The 20283-nt window shown below is 52.7% G+C and overlaps 1 protein-coding gene across 1 annotated transcript in view; it reads left to right on the plus strand.

Moving 5' to 3' along the window:
* Nucleotides 1-2045: 2045 nt before the first annotated feature.
* The window catches only part of LOC127580931 (cilia- and flagella-associated protein 45-like), a 36797-nt gene continuing 18559 nt past the window's right edge, over nt 2046-20283 (plus strand). Inside the window, exons 1-8 of the mRNA XM_052034908.1 lie at nt 2046-2124; nt 4573-4705; nt 14823-14968; nt 16290-16434; nt 16707-16877; nt 17230-17408; nt 17874-18003; nt 18907-19053. Coding sequence (XP_051890868.1) covers nt 2123-2124; nt 4573-4705; nt 14823-14968; nt 16290-16434; nt 16707-16877; nt 17230-17408; nt 17874-18003; nt 18907-19053 — 1053 coding nt within the window. The 5' untranslated portion in view covers nt 2046-2122. The remainder of the gene's footprint in view (nt 2125-4572; nt 4706-14822; nt 14969-16289; nt 16435-16706; nt 16878-17229; nt 17409-17873; nt 18004-18906; nt 19054-20283) is intronic.

The raw sequence follows: 20283 nt of genomic DNA on the forward strand, positions 1-20283 counted from the left end.
TGGTGCCTGAAGAGTGGCGACACTTGTGGGCTGCTCCCAGAACATTCTCAGTAATACAAAAGGATGCATTTCACGGTGTGTTTCGATGTACACGTGACTAATAAATAACTATCTTATCTTATCTAAGTGCGACCTCACCAACGTCTTATAGAACTGCAACATAACTTCCCAACTCCAATACACAGTGCCTTGATTAATGGAGGCCAGTGTGCCAAACGCCGCCTTCACCACCCTATCTACCTGTGATGCCACTTTCAGAGAACTATTCACTTGCACTCCTAGGTCCCTCTGTTCCATTAACACTACCCAGGGCCCTACCATTCTCTGTAAGTCCTACCCTGCTTTGATCTCCCCAAATGCAATACGTCACATTTATTTGGATTGAAAGCCACTTGCCAATCCTCAGCCCACATACCCAGCTGATCAAGAACCCCCTTGTAATTTTTTATAATCTCCTACACTGTCTACATCACCACCTATTTTAGTATAATCTGTAAATTTACTAACATTCATACTCAAATCAGTTATATAAATTACAAGCAACAAAGGCCCCCACACTGAGCCCCAGAGGCCTAAACACAGGCCTCCAGTCTGAGAAACTTGTCAGGATTCAATTCTTTCTGCCAACACTTGCTTGACTTTTCAACTGATCTATATGCCTCTTTAGCCTTAGACAATTTTCCTTGCCCCCAATTTTTTAGCCTTAGACAACCTTCCTTGCCCCCAATTTTTGCGTCATCCACAAACTTACTTATATTTTGTCATCCCCCTCCCCCACCCTCCCTGCAGCTCCCTTCCTCCCTACAAGCTCCTTTTCTCTCCTTCCCAGGTCTGATGAATGATTTTTTAACCTGAAACATTACAGATACAGCCTGGTCTGCTGAGTATTTCCAGTATTTTCTTTTATTTCAGATTTCCAGCATCTGCTGCTTTTTAAAAATTTTTCATGTGCACAACCTCCCTGCCCTAATATTTTATACTCCCGCTCATGAAGGAAAGTATCCATATTTCTCCTTTATCTACCTGTGCTGCCACTTTAGGGATCCGTGGACTTGTAACCAAAGCTCCATCTGTTCCTCGGCGCTCCAGTGATCATTGGGTATATCCTATCCTTATGCCCCTCAAAATCACTACGCAAAAGATGTATTTCACTGTGTTTCGATGTACATGTGACTAATAAAGATCTTATCTTATCTTCCCGAAGTGCATCAACTCACACTTATCAGGATTAAATTCCACCTGGCCATTGCCCTGTCCATTTTACCAGCTGATCAACAACATCCTGTAGCCTACCAGGACCCTCTTCATTCTCTGCAATGCCGCCAAATCCCACGTCATCTACAAATTTACTAATCTTATATCTGCAGTCTCTAGTCTCCACTCTTTTCATCTTATTTTCAATATATACATATAAATCGCTCATGCATATAACAAACAGCAAGGATCCTGGCCCTTTGATATTTACCCCAAGCGGACTGGCGTTTACCCTTCGGGGGCTGTTATTAAACCCTCGGGGGGCTGGAGTTCACCACATGTGGGGTTGTTGTTTACCCCTCGGTGGTCTATTGCCCATTCCTTGCAAGGCTGGTATTTAACCTTCGCCGGGTGTACTGATCCCTTGGAGGCAAACATCTAACCTTCGGGAGCAGGTATTTGCAACGGGATGGGGGCATTTATTCACAGCTGGGGGCTGCTGTTTCCCTTTGAGGCGGGTATTTACCCGTCGGGGGGATGTTCACCCCTCCGATCCCCTTTGCCTTCCGCCACTTGGAGAGGGTCAGACGCCGGGGCGGGGCCTGGCATCGGGGGCGGGGCCTGCAGCGGGGGGGCGGGGCCTGGAATCGGGGGCGGGGCGTGAGGTCGTGGTCAGGCTCCGGAGTCATTGAGCGGCGGGGCGGGATCTCCAGCCAAAGGGCGGGGCTTGTCGCAGATGGGCGGGGTCTGGTGATTGGCAGCCGCCGTCAGTTCGCCGGCTCTGTTTCCTCAGGGCGAGAGCGCGCGGCCGGTCTCCACGGCAACGCTTGTTGCGGAGGCGGCCTCAGCAGGAGATTGCGACGCGTCACTTCCGGCCGGCCTGTTTGAGCGTCCGTTTCCATAGTGACGGAAGAGACGGCGAGAAGCCATTGGTGAGGGCGGGGAGGAGTGGGGGCTGAGGGGTGAGGGAGGGAGGAGTGAGGGGAGGAGGAATGTGGGGAGGATGAGGGTGGGGGAGAGTGTAGGGAAGTGAGGGGGGAGAGGGGGACGGGGGGGGTGAGAGGGGGGGGGGAGGAGAGGGGGACGGGGGGTGAGAGGGGTGGGGGGAGGGGGACGGGTGGGTGAGAGGGGTGGGGGGAGGGGGACGGGGGGGTGAGAGGGGTGGGGGGAGGGGGACGGGGGGGTGAGAGGTGTTGGGGGGAGGGGGTGAGAGGGGGAGAGGGAGGGGGTGAGAGGGGGAGAGGGGGGGGGGAGAGGGGGAGAGGGGGGGGGAAGTGAGAGTGGGGGAGGGAGAGGGGGAGAAGAGGAGAGGGGGGGAGGGAGAGGGGGAGAGGGGGGGAGAGGGGGAGGGGGGGGGGAGAGGGGGAGAGGGGGAGGGGGGGAGAGAGAGGGGAGGGAGAGGGAGGGGAGAGGGGGGGGGAGGGGGAGAGGGGGGGGAGGGGGAAGGAGAGGGAGGGGGAGGGAGGGAGGGGAGGGGGAGGGAGGGGGAGGGAGGGGGAGAGGGAGGGGGAGGGAGGGGAGAGGGAGGGGGGGGGAGGGGAGGGAGGGGGGGGAGGGGGAGGGGGGGAGGGGGAGAGGGAGGGGGGGGGAGGGGGGGAGGGGGGGGGAGGGGGGGGGAGGGGGAGAGGGGGGGAGGGGGGGGGAGGGGGGGGAGGGGGAGGGGGGGGAGGGGGGAGAGGGGGGGAGGGCGGGGGGAGGGGGTGGAGGGGGGGAGGGGGAGGGGGGGGAGGGGGCGAGGGGGGAGGGGGGGGGAGGGGGGGGAGGGGGAGGGGGGGGAGGGGGAGAGGGGGGGGAGGGGGGGGGAGGGGGGGAGGGGGGGGAGGGGGAGGGGGGGGAGGGGGAGAGGGGGGGAGGGGGGGTGGAGGGGGGGGGAGGGGGAGGGGGGGGAGGGGGAGAGGGGGGGAGGGGGGGGGGGAGGGGAGAGGGGGGGAGGGGGGGAGGGGGAGAGGGGGGGAGGGGGGGGGAGGGGGAGAGGGGGGGAGGGGGGGGGAGGGGGAGAGGGGGGGAGAGGGAGGGAGGGAGGGGGAGAGGGAGGGAGGGAGGGGGAGAGGGAGGGAGGGGGAGAGGGAGGGGGAGAGGGGGGGAGGGGGAGGGGGAGAGGGGGGAGGGGGAGTGAGGGAGGGGGAGAGGGGGGAGAGGGGGGAGGGGGAGGGAGGGAGGGGGAGAGGGGGGGAGGGGGAGGGGGAGAGGGGGGGAGGGGGGGGAGGGGGAGAGGGGGAGGGAGAGGGGGGGATGGGGAGAGGGGGGGGAGGGGGAGGGGGAGAGGGGGAGGGAGAGGGGGGGAGGGGGAGAGGGGGGGAGAGGGGGGGGGAGGGGGAGAGGGGGGAGGGAGGGGGGGAGAGGGGGGGAGGGAGGGAGGGGGGGAGAGGGGGGGAGGGAGGGGGAGAGGGGAGGGAGGGGAGGGGGGGAGAGGGGGGGAGGGAGGGGGGAGAGGGGAGGGGGGGAGGGGGAGAGGGGAGGGAGGGAGGGGAGAGGGGAGGGAGGGGAGGGGGAGAGGGGAGGGAGGGGAGGGGGAGGAGGGGAGGGGGGGAGGGGGAGGGGAGGGGGGAGAGGGGGGGGAGGGGGGAGAGGGAGGGGGAGGGGAGGGGGGAGAGGGGGGGGAGGGGGAGAGGGAGGGAGGGGGAGGGGGGAGAGGGGAGGGGAGGGGGGGAGGGGGGGGGAGGGAGGGGGAGGGGGGAGGGGGGGAGGGAGGGGGAGGGGGCGGGGGGGAGGGGAGGGGGAGAGGGGAGGGGGGAGAGAGGGAGGGGGATGGAGGGGGCAGTGAGAGAGGGAGGGAGTGAGAGGGGGAGGGGGTGTGGGTGAGTGGGTGGGGAGTGAATGGGGAGGAAGGAGTGAGGGGGGGAGAGGGGGGAGGGAGAGGCGGGGAAGGGGAGAGAGGGAGGGGGAGAGGGAGAGAGGGAGAGGGGAGGGGGGAGAGAGGGGGAGGGGGAGAGGGAGAGAGGGGGAGGGGGAGAGAGAGGGAGGGGGAGGGGGGAGAGAGAGGGAGAGGGAGGGGGGAGGGAGGGGGGAGAGAGGGAGGGGGATGGAGGGGGCAGTGAGAGAGGGAGGGAGTGAGAGGGGGAGGGGGTGTGGGTGAGTGGGTGGGGGAGTGAATGGGGAGGAAGGAGTGAGGGGGAGGGACTGAGTTGGGAGTGAGTGGGGGAGGGAGGGACGTGAGTGGGGAGAGTGAAGGGAGGGGGGGAGGGGGGAGGGAGTGAGGGAGGGGGGAATGGGGGGGAATGAGGAGTGAGTGAGTGAGGGGGAGAGGTCACGGAGGGGGCAGAGGCCGGGGCCAGGGTTGGGGTCTGTGTGCTGCTTCCTCCATGCCTCCTTGGTTTCCCGGCCAACTCCGGGCTTGGAGTCGCTGCTCACTTCTGACCACCACCTCTGCCTCTTCCAGCCTGCGTGCCATGGCAGCTGTGGCCGTTATGGCAAGGACGCTCCGTCCACTGGCCTGGCTCACACCCGTCGATATCGCCCTAGGGCCACATCCTCTCAGGTCGACGAGTCTCTCTTTGGCAACCGTCAACAGGTAAACTGTGCACGAAACAGGTCCGAGGTTGTTTCATCTACACTCTTCCTTAGTCTGTGTGAGGGAGCACTGGGCACAGTCACGACAAGGTCTCAAACCCTCTGGGTTCTGGAATGAGGCTGAAGCTCGGAGCTGGGGTTTCAGTGCTGGTAGTCTTGAGGTTGTGGGTGCTAGGAGCCCCATTCCAGAACATCCAGCTCCAAGCTCCAACCCCCATTCCAAAGCCCCCAGTTCTCATCCCAAATCCCAGCTCCACTTCAGCCCCCATTTTCTAGCCTCCAGCTCTGCTTCATTTTACATTCCCCAGACCCCAGCTCCAAGCTTTAGTGCCCATCCCTGAGCCCCTAGTCCCCATCCCCAGACTTAAGGACAGCTTCTACCCCACTGTGATAAGACTATTGAACCGTTCCCTTATACAATGAGATGGGACTCCTGACCTCATGATCTACCTTGTTGTGACCTCGCACCTTATTGCACTGCACTTTCTCTGTAGCTGAGACACTTTACTCTGTACTGTTATTGTTTTTTACCTGTACTACATCAATGCACTCTGTACTAACTCAATGTAACTGCACTGTGTAATGAATGGACCTGTACGATCGGTTTGTAAGACAAGTTTTTCACTGTACCTCGGTACAAGTGACAATAATAAACCAATACCAATACCATCCTTGCAGTTCCCAGCTCCTGCACCCCAACCCGCCAGCTCCAGAAGGAATACCTGATTGGATGTCTGGGTGACTTCAATGGCATTGGATACCATATTAAAGGATCCTACAGAGTACAAATCGCTAGGCTCAGTCAGAATGTGTCCCAAATTCCTCAAATAAGCAAGGGTGGGAATGGAGGACTTCCTGATCCACTTTGGCAACTGGCATGGAGCCAGGGGTTGGAAAAGAATGATTAAAGTTTCAACAATTTACAAAGGAGGATTTTCATTATTTCACAAAGAATTATTTTATGATGGATAGAGCATTGGCAACTACGGCCCGGTCAGCCCAATATCAGTGCTGAGCTGAAAGAGGGCAGTCAAAGAAATTACCTGGGTAACAATCACAGGATATCATATCAGTGACTTTGAGTCAGGCTCACTTTGGCTCTGGAATGCGAGCTGAAGCTTGGAGCTGGGGTTTCAAGCGCTGGTAGTCTGGAGTGGTGGGGGGGGGGAGGTGGGAGGGAAAGCACTGGGAGCCCAGGGGTTGAGCGATCAGACGATGGTCAAGGGTTTGGGAAAATGCAACCCAATGGGAGGACTCAGGAAAGAAGAGTAAACTGACACATTAAAAGCCTTTCAAAAAGAAGAATGCTGTGTTGAACAGCTCCAGTAACCCAGGTTTGATTCTGATCTCCAGTGCTGTCTGTGTGGAGTTTGCATGTTATCCTTGTGACCGTGTGGGTTTCCTCTGTGGTCTGGTTTTGCCCACATTCCAAGGATGTGTGGGTTAGTCGTACATTGCCTCTAGGTGAGTAGGTGAGAGGTAGAATCTTTGTTGTTGGATGGGAACAAAATGGGATTACTGTACGATTGGTGTAAATGGGTGCTTAATGGTCAGTGTAGGCTGAAGGGCCTGTTTCTGTGCTATATAACTCTATGGAAAGATGAGGCAGGGAGAGCGTGGTCTTGGGCTTGTTTGAGAGTGGCTGAGATAACAGGAGGATTTAAGAATGGACATTCCTTCACTTGGTGTTGTGTAGATTGACGCTCACACACTCTCTCGAACTCGCCCAAACATTGTTTCACACGTACAAGGAATCCATTACTGAGAAAGCAGGAGAAGATATAAAAGCTATAATGCAAACAAACATAGTAGGGCTGATTTTATAAAGGGGAAATTAAGTCAAATTCTTTGAGAATGTAACAAGCAGAGTGACTGAAGACAACCAGTAGACATGGTATACTTCAGTTTCCAGGCGGCTTTCAATATGATGTTGTGTAAAAAGGTACAATTGTAAAACAAGTAGGAGCAGGAGTGACCTGTAAGGCCCAAGCACCTGCTCTGCCATTGAGTAAGATCTTGGCTGATCTCCTCCCCCCAGGCCACTCTCCTGAGGCTGGGTATCCTGCAGTGAATGACTCACTTCCCGATACCCCAAAGCCTTTCCACCATCTAACATACAGATCCGAAGCATGGATAGATACAGATCCAGAGCATGGATAAATGCAGCTCCAGCAACTCTCAAAAAACCCAACACCATCCAGGATAAAGCAACCTGCTTGATTGCCATTCCATCCATCATCCTAAAGATTCACTCCCTTGTGGCCACAGTATTTATCTGGCTGGGTCATTTGATCCCCAGGATATTGATGGCGGGGGACTCAGCAACAATAGTGCCATTGAATGTGATGGGGTAGTGGTTAGAATCTCACATGCTGGAGAAGGTTGTTGCATAGTGCTTTGGTGACACGGATTTTACTTGCCATTTATCAGCTTGTGCCACAATGTTGTCTAGTTTTTGCTCATGCAATTTTAACTTACTTTCATTTTATTGTTAACTTTAAAAGATGGGATATATTATACACATTATGTGTGTGTGTATTAATTCTTTATACATTAGTTGTTGCTGATTTGCAGTCATACCTTTATATGTAGTTTTCCAGCTGCCATAGCCAACACATGCTCTATGCCTTTAGAGAAAAGAAACAGAAAAATAGGAACAAGAATGGACCTTTCTGCCTTCGCGTCTACTTCACCATTCTATAAGATCATGACTAATCCTCTGTCTCAAGACCAAGTCCCCACTTTCTCCCCGTGCCCCTTGATACTGTGTGTCCACATATCTTTTTCCTAAATATATTGAGTGATTTGGCCTCTGCTGTCTTGTGAGATTAAGTGTTCCACGGGATCACCGCCTCTGAGTAATTAACCTCTTCATATCTCAGTCCAAAAGGTCTTACCCTATGTCCTGAGACTGTGACCCATTGTTCTCGACCTGCCAGGCAGGGGGACCACTTATTTCAGATGGGACTAAATCACTTTCAAACTATACATTAAATTCTATCACATTATGATCACAATCCCTCAAACATCCTTAACAACCAGATCATAAATTGCCCTGGTCATTCTGCAATATCAGATCAAAAATAGCCTGTTCCCTCACTGGTTCTTCAACATACTCATGTAGAATATCTTTACACACTCCATAAGTTCATCCTCTGCACTATTACTGCTGATTTAGTTTGCCCACTCTATATCTAGATTGAAGCACTTCATGAATATTATTACCTGTGTATCTAATTTCCTGATGCATACCATGCTCTACTTCGCCAATACTATTTTGGTGCCGTGAAACAACTCTCTACATTTTCTGCCTCTTGCTGTTTCTCACCCCCCAGCCAATCATGTTCTACTTCTCGATGTTCAGAGTGAAGATCCTTCCTATCTTTTGCCTTTATCACACTCCTTAAAATCAGGCCGATCCAACAGCCTTTACCATTTTGCCTACCTCTTCTAAAAGTATCCTGAAATATTTAATTCCCATCCTCAGTCATTTTGCAACCATATCCCTGAAATGGCTCATAAATTGTCCCCATTTTTCTCTATTGGTGCCATTAATTTGCTTATATTGTGGCTGATCCTCTAAACCAAATCCCCATTCGTTCCCAATGGTGAAAGAATTGGTGGGGAGTTGCTGGGAATGTGGGGAGAATAAGTGAGAGTGTAGGATTAATGTCAATGGGTGCTTGATGGGCTGAATGGCCCTTTTCTGTGACTCCATGACCGACTCTACACCATCTGGGTCTTTCCCCTCACTTTTCAGGTTCTTTCCAGCCCCAAGGAGATGTCCTTAATCCTGGCACTGGGCTGGTAACACAGCCCTTCAGGACTCCTGTTCATGGCTGAGAGCAATATTTGTCCCCTTAACTATCCTGTCCCTGATCATCACTACATCCTCTTCACTCCCCCAGTAAGAATGGATCTGTATCATGGTCAGTTTTCTTACCCACCCTCCAGTGTTTGGTCTCGTCCACACAGGCTGCAAGAACCTTGTACCTGTTGTACAAGGGCAAGGGCTGAGGCTGCTGCAGCGCCACCTTCTGGATCCCCTCTCCCATAGTCACACCCTCCCTCTGTTGAATTCTACAGTACTTGGTCTAAAGGGTGCCTCCAGGAACAAAGTTCCCAGATGACTTACTCCCTCCCTCCCTGATGCATCACAGTGCATGAATCTCAAACCAGCTCATCAAGTCTGAGCAGAGTTTCCTTGAGCCATAGACAATTACTGCTGATGTAGTTGCCATGGATTCCAGATGGGTTTCCATCAGCTCCCATATTATGCAGCTGCAACACATCACTTCTCTTGCCTGGTTAGGACATTTATGTAAATGTAATCTATTTAATTCTGCAGCTCTTTCTCACCAAAATCCACACTGTGCACAGTTTTGCTCAAGTGTGTGAGTGCAAACACATCGTGCTGTTAGATGGACGACAGATTCATATTCCCAGGTATCAGTTCCTGTCTTTCACCTGTTTACATAACTGGTTCTAGCAAGTAACTCAGTTACCTGGCTGACAAAGACTATTTGTTCACCGCTTGGTCAGCTCTGTCCAGAACCGCGATCTGCATCTCCCCGTTGCCAGTCACCTCAACTCCCCCTCCTACATGATCACTGATATGACAGTCCTCGGCCTCCTCCACTGCCGGGAGAATTCCCAGCGCAAACTGGAGGAACAGCACCTCATTTTCCATCTTGGAACCTTGCAGCCTAACGGCAAAAACATTGAGTTCTCCCACATTAGGTAATCCCCCCCCCCCACAACCCACCCCCCACCCCACCACACTTCTTCTTTCCTTTCCTAGCCTCCTTTTCTCTGCCTTTTTTTTTCCTTTCTCTCCTTACCTTTGACCCATCCCCCAGTAGATCTGCTCTCCCCTCCTCCCCCGCACCTGCCTATCACTATCTCTTACCTGCATCTACCTATCACCTCCCTGTGCCCATCCCACCTCCCTCTTTTGTCCACCTATCACTACTCTGCTTTTTCCTCCTATATATTGGGCTTCCCCTTTTTCTATCTTCAGTCCTAAAGAAGGGTCCTGACTGGAAACGTTGACGGCCTGCTTTTCTCCATGGATACTGCCTGGCCTGCTGAGTTCCTCCAGTGTCGCCGTGTTTTTCAGTAAGAAGTGTAGGAGTGCACTTAAGAGAGGCCAGGAGGGCAAAAAGCAGATATGAGAAGGATCTGGCAGGCAAGGTGAGGTAAAATCCCAAGAAATTCTACAGGTATATGAAGAGTAAAAGGTTGGCTAGGGAAAGAATAGGTCCCCTTAAGGGTCAATTTCGCCATTTGGAACCAAAGGAAATGGTTTTTAATGAATATTTCTCTTCAGTTTTTACTGTGGAGAAAACAATGGAAGGAAAGGAAATGGGGAATGAGTGGTGTTGTCAAGGACCACATTTGAATTAACTGGGAGGAAGAATTGGAGGCCTTAAAGTGTGTTAAGGTGGATAAATTCCCAGGGCCTGGCTTGGTGCATTCTTGGACCTTGTGGGAAGCTAGAGAAGAAATTGTGGAGGTCCTTAGAGATTTTTGCTTCATCTCTGGCCACAGGTGAGGTTCTGGAGTACTGCAAAGTGGCTAATGTGGTGCCATTGTTTAAAAAGTGAGCAAAAACAAGCCAGGAAACTATAGGCTGGTGAGTCTGACATCGGTGGTGGGTAAATTGCTGGAGGCGATTTTGAGGGACAGAATTTACCAACATTTGGAGAGAGAGGTTCTGATTCAGGACAGTCAGCATTTGCGTGGGAAGTCATTCCCGACAAGTCTGGGGTTCTTCAAGGAGGTAATCGAGAGGATAAATGAGGGGAGGGCAGTGGATGTTGTCTATATCGACTTTAGCAAAGCCTTTGACAAGGTGCGTCATGGCAGGCTAGTTTGGAAGATTAGATTGCATGGGATCCAGGGGGAGATAGAGGAATGGATCCATAACTAACTCAGTGATAGGAAGCAGAGGGTGATGTTGAGGGTTGTTTCACGGAATGGAGGCCTGTGTCTAGTGGTGTGCCACAGGGGTTGGTGCTGGGACCTTTGCTATTTGTAATTTATATAAACAATTTGAATGTGAATGTACAAGGCACGGTTAGCAAGTTTGCGGATGATACTAAAATAGGTGGTGTTGTAGACAATGTAGAAGGTTATGGAAAATAACAGGAAGCCTTGAGTGCAGTTTTGGTTGCCCTGTTAACGGAAGGATGCTCTTAAGCTATAAAGACAGCAGAAAAGATTTACCAGGATGTTGCCTGGATTTGTGAGCCTGAGTTACAAGGAGAGGTTGCATAGACTAGGACTTTATTCCCTGGAACGTAGGAGATTGAGGGATGACCTGATAACATGGTATATAAGCTCATGAGGGGCATAGACAGGGTGAAAGCACATAGTGTTTGTCCCAGGGAGGAAGTCCTAAAAACAAGAGGGCACAGGTCTAAGATCAGAGGCGAGAGATTTATAAGGGACATCAGGGGCAGCTTCTTCACGCGAATTTGGAATGAGCTGCCAGAAATAGTCATTGAGGCGGGCACATTAGCAGTATTTAAAAGCAATCTAGATAAGTACATGGATAGGAGAGGTTTAGAGAGCCAGGGGCCAAATGTGGGACTAGCTCGTTTGGCAACACGGTCGGCATGGATGAGTTGGGCCAAAGGGCTTGTTTCCGTGCTGTATGAATATATGACTACTACAATTTAAACCACAAGTACAAGAGAATTTCAATGCAAGTTAAACCAATAAATGCTTAAAATAGAAATAAATTCCCCTCTTGCTCCCCGAGTCCTTGTTCCATGGCGCTACACTCAGAGACCGCTGCACAGAACATGCCATGCTATCAGCTCATTCAAATTTATCCTCATGGGTAACAGTTCCTTGGTGTCATCCAACATAAGAAATAGGAGCAGGAGTAGGCCATCTGGCCCAGTAAGCTTGTTCCATAATTCATCAAGATCATGGCTGATCTACCTCAGCACCATTTTACATCACAAGCTCCATAGCCCTAGATTAGCTTGGTGTCCAGAAATCCATCACAATCTGTTTCAAATGGACACCAACTGGCCCTCACGATCTACCTGGGTAGAGAATTCTGAAGGTCCAACACTCTCTGAATGAGGAAATTTCTCCTCACCTCAGTCCTAAATGGCCCACTCTTTACTCTGAAGCTTCATCTTGGGTCCCAGACTCCTCAGTCAGGGAAAACATCTGTCCCTCATCCGGCCAGACAAATCCCTTATGATTCTATGTTGCAATAGGATCTCCTCAATTCTTCTAAACTCGAATGCGGTCCTAGTCCACTCAATCTCTCCTCATATGACAAGCCCACCACTCCAGGAAACAGTCTGGTGAACCCTCACTGTGTTCCCTCTCTGGCAAGTATATCCTTTGTTAGTAAGGACTTCGGTTAACCAGTTTTACCTTGTGTAGGGACCTGGCATTAGCTGTAATATATCAGCGTGGATAGGGTTGGCTGACTAATAGAATAACTGGGTCATTTTCAGCTTGACAAGTGATAAGTACTAGTGCACCAAAAATCAGTGCTGGAACCTCAGCTGTGTATAATCATAGAAAAATCATAGAACAGTACAGCACAATACAGGCCCTTCGGCCCACAATGTTGTGCCGACCTTTAAACCTCACCTAAGACTATCTAACCCTAACCCTCCCACATATTCCTCTATTTTAAATTCCTCCATGTGTTTATCTAACAATCTCTTGAACTTGACCAATGTTCACCACCACCCCAGGCAGTGCATTCCATGCCCCAACCATTCTCTGGGTAAAAAAAACCTTCCTCTGATATCTCCCTTGAACTTCCTACCCATTACTTTAAAGCCATGCCCTTTTGTACTGAGCATTGGTGTCCTGGGAAATAGGCGCTGGCTGTCTACTCTATCTATTCCTCTTAATATCTTGTACACCTCTATCATGTCTCCTCTCATCCTTCTTCTCTCCAAAGAGTAAAGCCCTAGCTCCCTTAGTCTCTCCTCATAATGCATACTCTCTAAACGAGGCATCATCCTGGTAAATCTCCTCTGTACCCTTTCCAATGCTTCCACATCCTTCCTATAATGAGGCGACCAGAACTGGACACAGTACTCTAAGTGTGGTCTAACCAGAGTTTTGTAGAGCTGCATCATTACCTCATGGCTCTTAAACTCAATCCCATGATTTATGAATGCTAACATCCCATAAGCTTTCTGAACTACCCTATCCACCTGTGAGGCAACTTTCAGGGATCTGTGGCTATGAACCCCCAGATCCCACTGCTCCTCCACACTACCTAGAATCCTGCTATTAACTGTGTACTCTGCCTTGGAGTTTGTCTTTCCAAAGTGTACCACCTCACACTTCTCCGGATTGAACACCATCTGCCGGTTCTCAGCCCAGCCCTGCATCCTATCAATGTCCCTCTGCAATCTTCGACAATCCTCTACACTATCCACAACACCACCAACCTTTGTGTCATCTGCAAACTTGACAACCCACCCTTCTACCCCTCATCCAAGTCTTTAATAGAATCACGAATAGCAGAGGTCCCAGAACCGATCCCTGTAGGACACTGCTAGCCACAGCCCTCCAATCTGAATGCACTCCCTCCACCTCTGCTTTCTACATGCAAGCCAATTCTGAATCCACATGACCAAGCTCCCCTGGATCCCATGCCTTCTGACCTTCTGAAGAAGCCTACCATGTGGAACCTTGTTAAACGCCTTACTGAAATCCATGTAGACCACATCTACTGCACTACCCTCATCAATCTGCCTGGTCACCTCCTCAAAGAACACTATCAGGCTTGTCAGAAATGATCTGCCCTTCACAAAGTCATGCTGGCTGTCCCTGATCAGACCATGATTCTCTAAATGCCCATAGATCCTATCTCTAAGAATCCTTTCCAACAGCTTGCCCACCAGAGACGTAAGGCTTACTGGTCTATAATTCCCTGGACTATCCCTACTACCTTTTTTGAGTAAGGGGACAACATCTGCCACCCTCCAATCCTCCGGTACCATTCCTGTGGACGACAAGGACTCAAAGACCCTAGCCAATGGTTCCGCAATCTCCTCGCTTGCCTCGAGGACAGCCTGGGGAATATTCCGTCAGGCCTCGGGGACTTATCTGTCCTAATATTTTCTAACAGCTCCAACACATTCTCTCTCTTGATATCTACATGCTCTAGGATATTAACTTACCAACACTGTCCTCAGCGTCATCAAGGCCCCTCTCCTTGGTGAATACTGAAGAGAAGTATTCATTGAGGACCTCACCCACTTCCACAGCTTCCAGGCACATCTTCCCACCTTTGTCTCTAATTGGTCCTACCTTTAGTCTCATCAATAACTTGAATTAGAGGACCAAGTGTACTGTAGCCAAAGTTGCTGGAGATACAAAGATGGGTGTGTAAGCAAGTCGTGTAGAGGACACAAAGAGACTTAGATTGGTTAAGTGAGAGTGCGAGAATTTGTCAGGTGCAGTATTATGTAGTAAAATGTGTGTGTGTGTGTGTGTGTGTGTGTGTGTGTGTGTGTACGTCTGTGTGTACACACAGGTGGAGTGGTGCAGAGTGGTCTGCTCATATGTGTGAGCCAGGCTCTGGGTGTGTGGGCCTGTATGCACAGTGGTCTGTGTATGAGTGTGGAGTGGTGCAGAGTGCTCTGTGTATGTGTGTAATCTGTCGGCCAACCGTGGAGCTATTAAGGTTACTTCCTCAGGTCCCAGCTCTTCAACTGGCCCCCAACTCCCATCGTTTCCAACAGTGAGGGATGATCCCCTTGCCCTCCTAGGAGGAATTGATGGGGTGGGTGCTGAGAATCTGTCAAGGGGCCAGTCTTGGAATAAAGGGTCCTCCAAATGTTGACATGAGAAAAAGTTTCTTTGACGTGAGGTTGGCAATCTCTGGAATTCTCTCCCCTCAGTGTTGAGATGGGTGAGGGGGCAGAGGGGTGAGGCCAAGTTGAGGGAAAGGTCAAGGAGCCAGCCAGAATCCTGGTCCCTTAGCACCACAAGGTGCTACTGACCTGACCCAGGGAAGACAGGCCTGGTCAGGGCTGTGGATGGAGTGAGGGATGGTGGTGGGGTGGGGTTTGTGTGAGTGAAGGAGTGAGCTTTCATTGTCGCCACGCATGGTCTTTCAGAGGTCGGCCCCCACAGAGCGAGCGGCCCCAGACTTTGACCCCTGCTCCGACCAAGCCCTGGCCAAGCCAATGCAGACTGTGCCCGGCACCAGCAAGGTCATCGAAAGCCTGAGGATCATCACCAAGGACCACGTCCGGGACCTCGTGTAAGACAGAAAGGGGGAGGAGGGGAGGTAGTGAGGGAAGCTCCTGCCCATCTTTGGGTCGTTCTCCATGATTCTCCCTACCCTGCACTCTCCCCTTCCCACACCATCACACTCGTTCCTTCCCAACCTCCCCCCTTCCCAGCCCTTTCCCTCTACCTTCCTGGCCTATCCCATCCCTCCTCATCATCCTTGCTTTCCTCCCCATTTCTCCCACCCCCACCCCTCACCTTCAATGTCCCCATGACTGCTCCCACCTCCCCTACACCTTCCCACCTCCTGCCCAGCCTTGCCACTTCCATTCCCCACAACCCTTCCTACCTCTACCTCTTCTTTCCCTACTCTTTTTCCTCCCATCCCAACCCTCCCAGCTTGCCCCTTCTCACCCCAACCCATCTCTGCTCCTGCTCGCTCTTGCCCCATCCCACCCTGACCCATCCTCGTCATCCCTACCACTTTCCCCCCTCACTGTCCTCCTCTATTTTCACTTGATACTCCTTCTACCCCAACCTCTCCTTCCCCCACCTAATCCTGCCCTATCCCTAGTCCCCTTCCCAACGTTCTCCCTTACCCCGTCCCCTCCTCCAACCCTATCCCTTCCTGACCCATCTGCTTCCCCTCCGTACTCTCTCTCCTCCTCAATTTCTCTCTTCCCCTCCAGATTTTTCTCCCCACTTTCCCCTACTCCCTCCCCTCATTATTCCCATCTCCCTGCATCTGCATACATCCTCTTCACTCCCCCGTCCTCCCTAATCATCATCCTGACACTTTGCACCTCCACCCTTCCTACAACACCCTCACACTGCCTCCTCCCTCCATTTCCTAACCAGATTCCAGCCCCACGTACCCCACCCTTCAACTCCAATCCCTTCCCTACCCACTCTTCCCCTTCTCCTTCACCCCCCCCCCCCGAGACCCCTGCACCTCCATCCTACTCTCCTTCCTTTCCTCTTTCTGTCCCTCATCCCCAGACCCTCGCCTCACTCTGGATACCTCATGCCTCTGTCTGTCATCTTCCATCCCTCTTCCTGCCCCTCATTTCCATTTTGTCTCTTTAATTTATTGACCTCTCTTCCTCTCTCTCGCTTTCTCTCATTCTCTCTCCCCATCTCATTCTATCTCGTCCTATTTCTCTTCATTTCCCTTTGTCTGTCCCTCTTTCCCCTCTCACTTTTGATCTCTCTCTCTCTACTCCCCCCCTCCCACACCACGCTTGTCTCTCCCTTTTATCTCAATTTCCTTCTGCAACTATCCACCCATCTCCCACTGCCTTCCTTCTCCCTCTCTCACTCATCCCCTCTCTCCCATTCTGTCTCCACCCCAGTATTCCCACAGAGGACCCCTCAGGCAAGACTCTGATCATCAGTCCTGTGGATTTCGAGCGAATAAAGGCAGCGTCCCGGGTGATCAGTGAAAAGGAGCGGGAGGCCATACGAAAGGCCAACGATGCAGAGAAAATGCGTGCAGCGGTAGGTGATTGTCCCACCAGTGACACACGAAGACCACAACACCACTCCGGGGACTTGTGGCTCCGCCTAAAGGAGTCTACACTTCCTCTCACAAAGCAGTGTCCCTCACTGCCAGCTCTCACTTCCTTCCCAACTCATTCTTCTTGTTGCCTCCCCTCCCCCCACCCTCGATCCCCCCTCCCCTGGCCCTCATCCCTACCATTGCCCCTCTCTGCCCCTGCTGTCACCTCCTCTCTCCCATCGCCCGCTCTGATTTCCGGTGATCACTGCAGGAACTGGCATCCGATCGGAAAAACTTCATCCGAGCCAAGGAGTTAGAGAGACAGAAGAACGAGAAGCTGACTGACGTGGAGGAGGCAGCGCGGGACAGGGCCCTGTACCTGCTGGAGAAAGCCAACACCATGCGGCTGGAGCAGGAGGACGAGATCAAAAAGATCAACGAGGTCAGGGACGGGATGGGGTGGGTGCTGTGGAGAGAGGGAGTGAGGGTGAGGGGCTGTGGAGAGAGGGAGGGGCTATGGAAAGAGGGAGGGTGAGAGGCTGTGGGGAGAGGGAGTGAGGGGCACTGTGGAGAGAGGGAGGGAGATGGAGAGGTATAGGGAGAGGGAGGGGGCTGTGGAGATAGGGAAGGGTATAGAGAGAGGGCAGAGCTGTGGAAGGGGGAGAGAGAAGGATGTGTGGAAAGAGGTATGGAGAGGGAGGGAATGCAGAGAGAGGGAGAGGGAGAGGGCGATTTCTGTTATAGGCCAGCATAAGGAGAGCTTCACTCTCATGTTTGTGTGATTTTTCTTCTAGATCATTGTTGGAGCCAGATGCCATGCGATTCGTGACGCCCAGATCCTGGAGAAGGAACAGATAGCAAAGGAGATGTTGGAAGAGGATCGGCGACTGGACACGATGATGGAGGTGGATCGGCAGAAAGCTATGAAGATGCAGGACGAGATCGAGCGCAGAAAGAAAGAGGATGGACTGAGGTGAGAAGAGAGGGGGAGGCAGAGAGACAAGCAGAGCAGTGACAAGGAGAGGGAGAGAATCAGAGAAATAAGAGGTGCACAGACAGCAGGACCTGGGAGGGAGAGAAGAAACTTAGAAAGGGAAAGGAGAGGAAGAGAAAGAGAGAGAGAAACTGAGAATGAGAGGAGCTGCAATTGGGAAGGTGCAGTGGAAGAAAGAGGAGAGGCAGAAGGAGGGAGGTAGGACCTTAGATTGAAGAAAATAGATGGAGGGGGAAAGAAAGAGGTGGGGGGGAAGAAGGAAGAGGACAGAATGAGAGGGGTAAGAGGGCAAGGAGAGGGATGAAGGGAAGAGAGCAGAGAGAGGAGAGTAGGGGGACAGACAGAGGGAGGGAGTGAAGGGTATAGCGAGAGAGGGTGGGCAGGGAAGGAGAGACAGGAGGGATGATGTGGGGATGACTCTCATTGTTTCAACTGTCCTCGCAGAGCTAAAGCTCACATCATCGAGCAGATGGAGGAGAAGGAAAAGGACAGGATGTTGCAGCAGGAAATCAAGGCCATGGAGGCAAGGGACAGGCTGCAGGCCATGGAACAGCTGCACCAGGAGGACCTGGAGGTGAGGGGGAGAGAGAGAGAGAACCTCTTCCTCATCCCCTTCCCTCCTCCTGCTCACCTGCCACCTTCCCCCTCCCCACTTCCCCTCCACCCTTACACCCTCCTCTACCCCTACTCCTCCCCCAAACCTTCCCTCCACTTCCTGACCTCCTCTCACTCAACCACCCGCCTCCCCTTCCTCGTCACTTCACCGCCCTCTCCCCTTCCCCCATCTCATCTCACCCCCTGTATTCTCCTGTCCTTCATCCTCCCCTGCCATGGAATCCTTCTCTCATGTCCTCCCTATCTACTTCTCCTACCCCTTCCCCCTTCTGCCTCTCCCACTACCTTCTTCCTGATGCGGGGTTTCGACCCAAAACACCGGCAGTTCCTTTCCTCCACCAGATGCTGCTCGATCCACTGAGTTCCTGCAGCAGATTGTGTGTTACTCCTTTCTTCTCCTCCTCCTCCCCGCTCCATCACTCGTCCCAATCTCCCGCACCCTCCCAGCCTGCCTACTCCTCTGTTCCCTTCTCCTGCCCCTTCCCACCCCATTTCTTTCCCCCTGCCCCTCCCACCACTCCACCACCTCCTGTCCAATCCATCACCCCTCCACCCCATGCCCCTCCCTACCCCATGCCCCTCCTGCTTCTCCCTGCCCTCTCAACTGTCTGACTGCACCCTCCTCCGCTTTCCTCCTGTCTGACCCTCCTCCATACCCCATTCCCCCTCTCCTTCCTCCTCATCCCGTCCTTCCCCACCTCCCACCCTTCCTTCCCCCTGCACCCATCTCATCCTCGTTCTCAGACACCCCCACCCCCCATATGCACTGTCTGTTCCCCTTCTCCTTTCCCATCTCCCAGCCCTGTGGCTCCTGCCCTGCCCCACCACGCAGTGCTCATTGGTCCGCTCTCTGCCTGCCCAGAACCTGCAGGAGAAGCGGCAAAAGCAGATGAAGACCCACCAGGAGATCATGGAGGCCAACGAGACCATGCGGCGCAGGAGGGAGCAGCTGCAGGAGCAGGACCGCATGGCTGAGCAGAAGGTTCGCGAGTTCCAGAACGCCAAGATGGTGAGCAGCAGGGGTGAGGGGGGGAGGTCTCTGAGGGGCAGGGCAGCAGGTACAGTAAGCATGGAGGGAGTTGGGATGGAGAAGTGAGGACAGAGGGGAATTGGGTGCAGGCAAGGGGAGTGGGCAGAACTGGATGGGGGGCAGTGAGAGAATGGGGCGAGGAGATAGTGAGGGGGGAGTAGGAGTGAGGGAAGTGTGTAGTGAGGGAGGGATAACGAGAGTTGGGGGGTGTTAGGTATATGTGTGGAGAGAGAGGGGAGACTGGAGGTGGACAGAGAGGGCAGGGGGACCGGTGGAGTGAGGGGTGAACTGAATGTGGAGAGAAAGGGGTTCTCGGGTTTATAGGAAAGGATGTGGAAGGAGCAACTGGGCATATGAGAGGAATGGAGAGCCAGAAAGGTGAGTGTGTGGAGGGAGAAGAAGAGGGAAAGAGAGGGAGGGACTGGATATGTGGGGCAGATGAGAAGGAGGGGGGCAGTGTGTGAAGGGGGAAAGAGTGAGATTGGGAGAGAAAGGATGAGGGATTGACCGTGGGCCAAACACACCAGGCAGGTGATTGAGGCTTTATTCAAGGCCACAGAAATGACAGCATGTTATATCTTTAGCTTGCATGGTGTCAGGGTTGAGTGAAACCTTGTGGTTCTGTGAGTAAATAAGAACGGTTGCTTCTCAGAAAATCTCAGTATTTTCTGAGAAGCAAAGTAGATGAACTTTGGCTTTTCCTTTTGTGGTCACCTGGGTGAGTTTATATCAAAACATCATGCCAGAGCAAATAACAATCCCGTTGAAAGGTTATGTTTGACTTCCTGATGCACACCGAGACAACCAAACCCAAAAACTGGGGAGGGTTATGTCCTCTGCTTTGCTGCAAAATGCACATTGTATCATTTGAGTACATGTTTTAATGCACTTCTACCAGTTTTGAAAGGGGTGCTGCATTAAACTAAACTGAAGAGGGACTTGCGTGTCAGATTCACCCCGGTGTAACTGCCATTTCCCCTCCTCCATGCAATGGTAGGGGAAATTGGGCCAAAAATACTCCTCTGATGGTAGAAATGAGTCCTGGAGTTAAAGGGCACTAAGACACAAGGTTCATTCCTCCTGACTGTTTCTCACGCTGCTTGATGATTGTATTCATAGCACTAAACATCCTGCAGACACGGGCATGTGCTTTTTAGACGTTAGACCACATCCTTATGATCAGTACAAGAATGACTTTGCAAGCTGCTG

The sequence above is a fragment of the Pristis pectinata genome, chromosome 20 (assembly GCF_009764475.1).
Source record: "Pristis pectinata isolate sPriPec2 chromosome 20, sPriPec2.1.pri, whole genome shotgun sequence".
In the NCBI taxonomy this organism is placed as follows: domain Eukaryota; kingdom Metazoa; phylum Chordata; class Chondrichthyes; order Rhinopristiformes; family Pristidae; genus Pristis; species Pristis pectinata.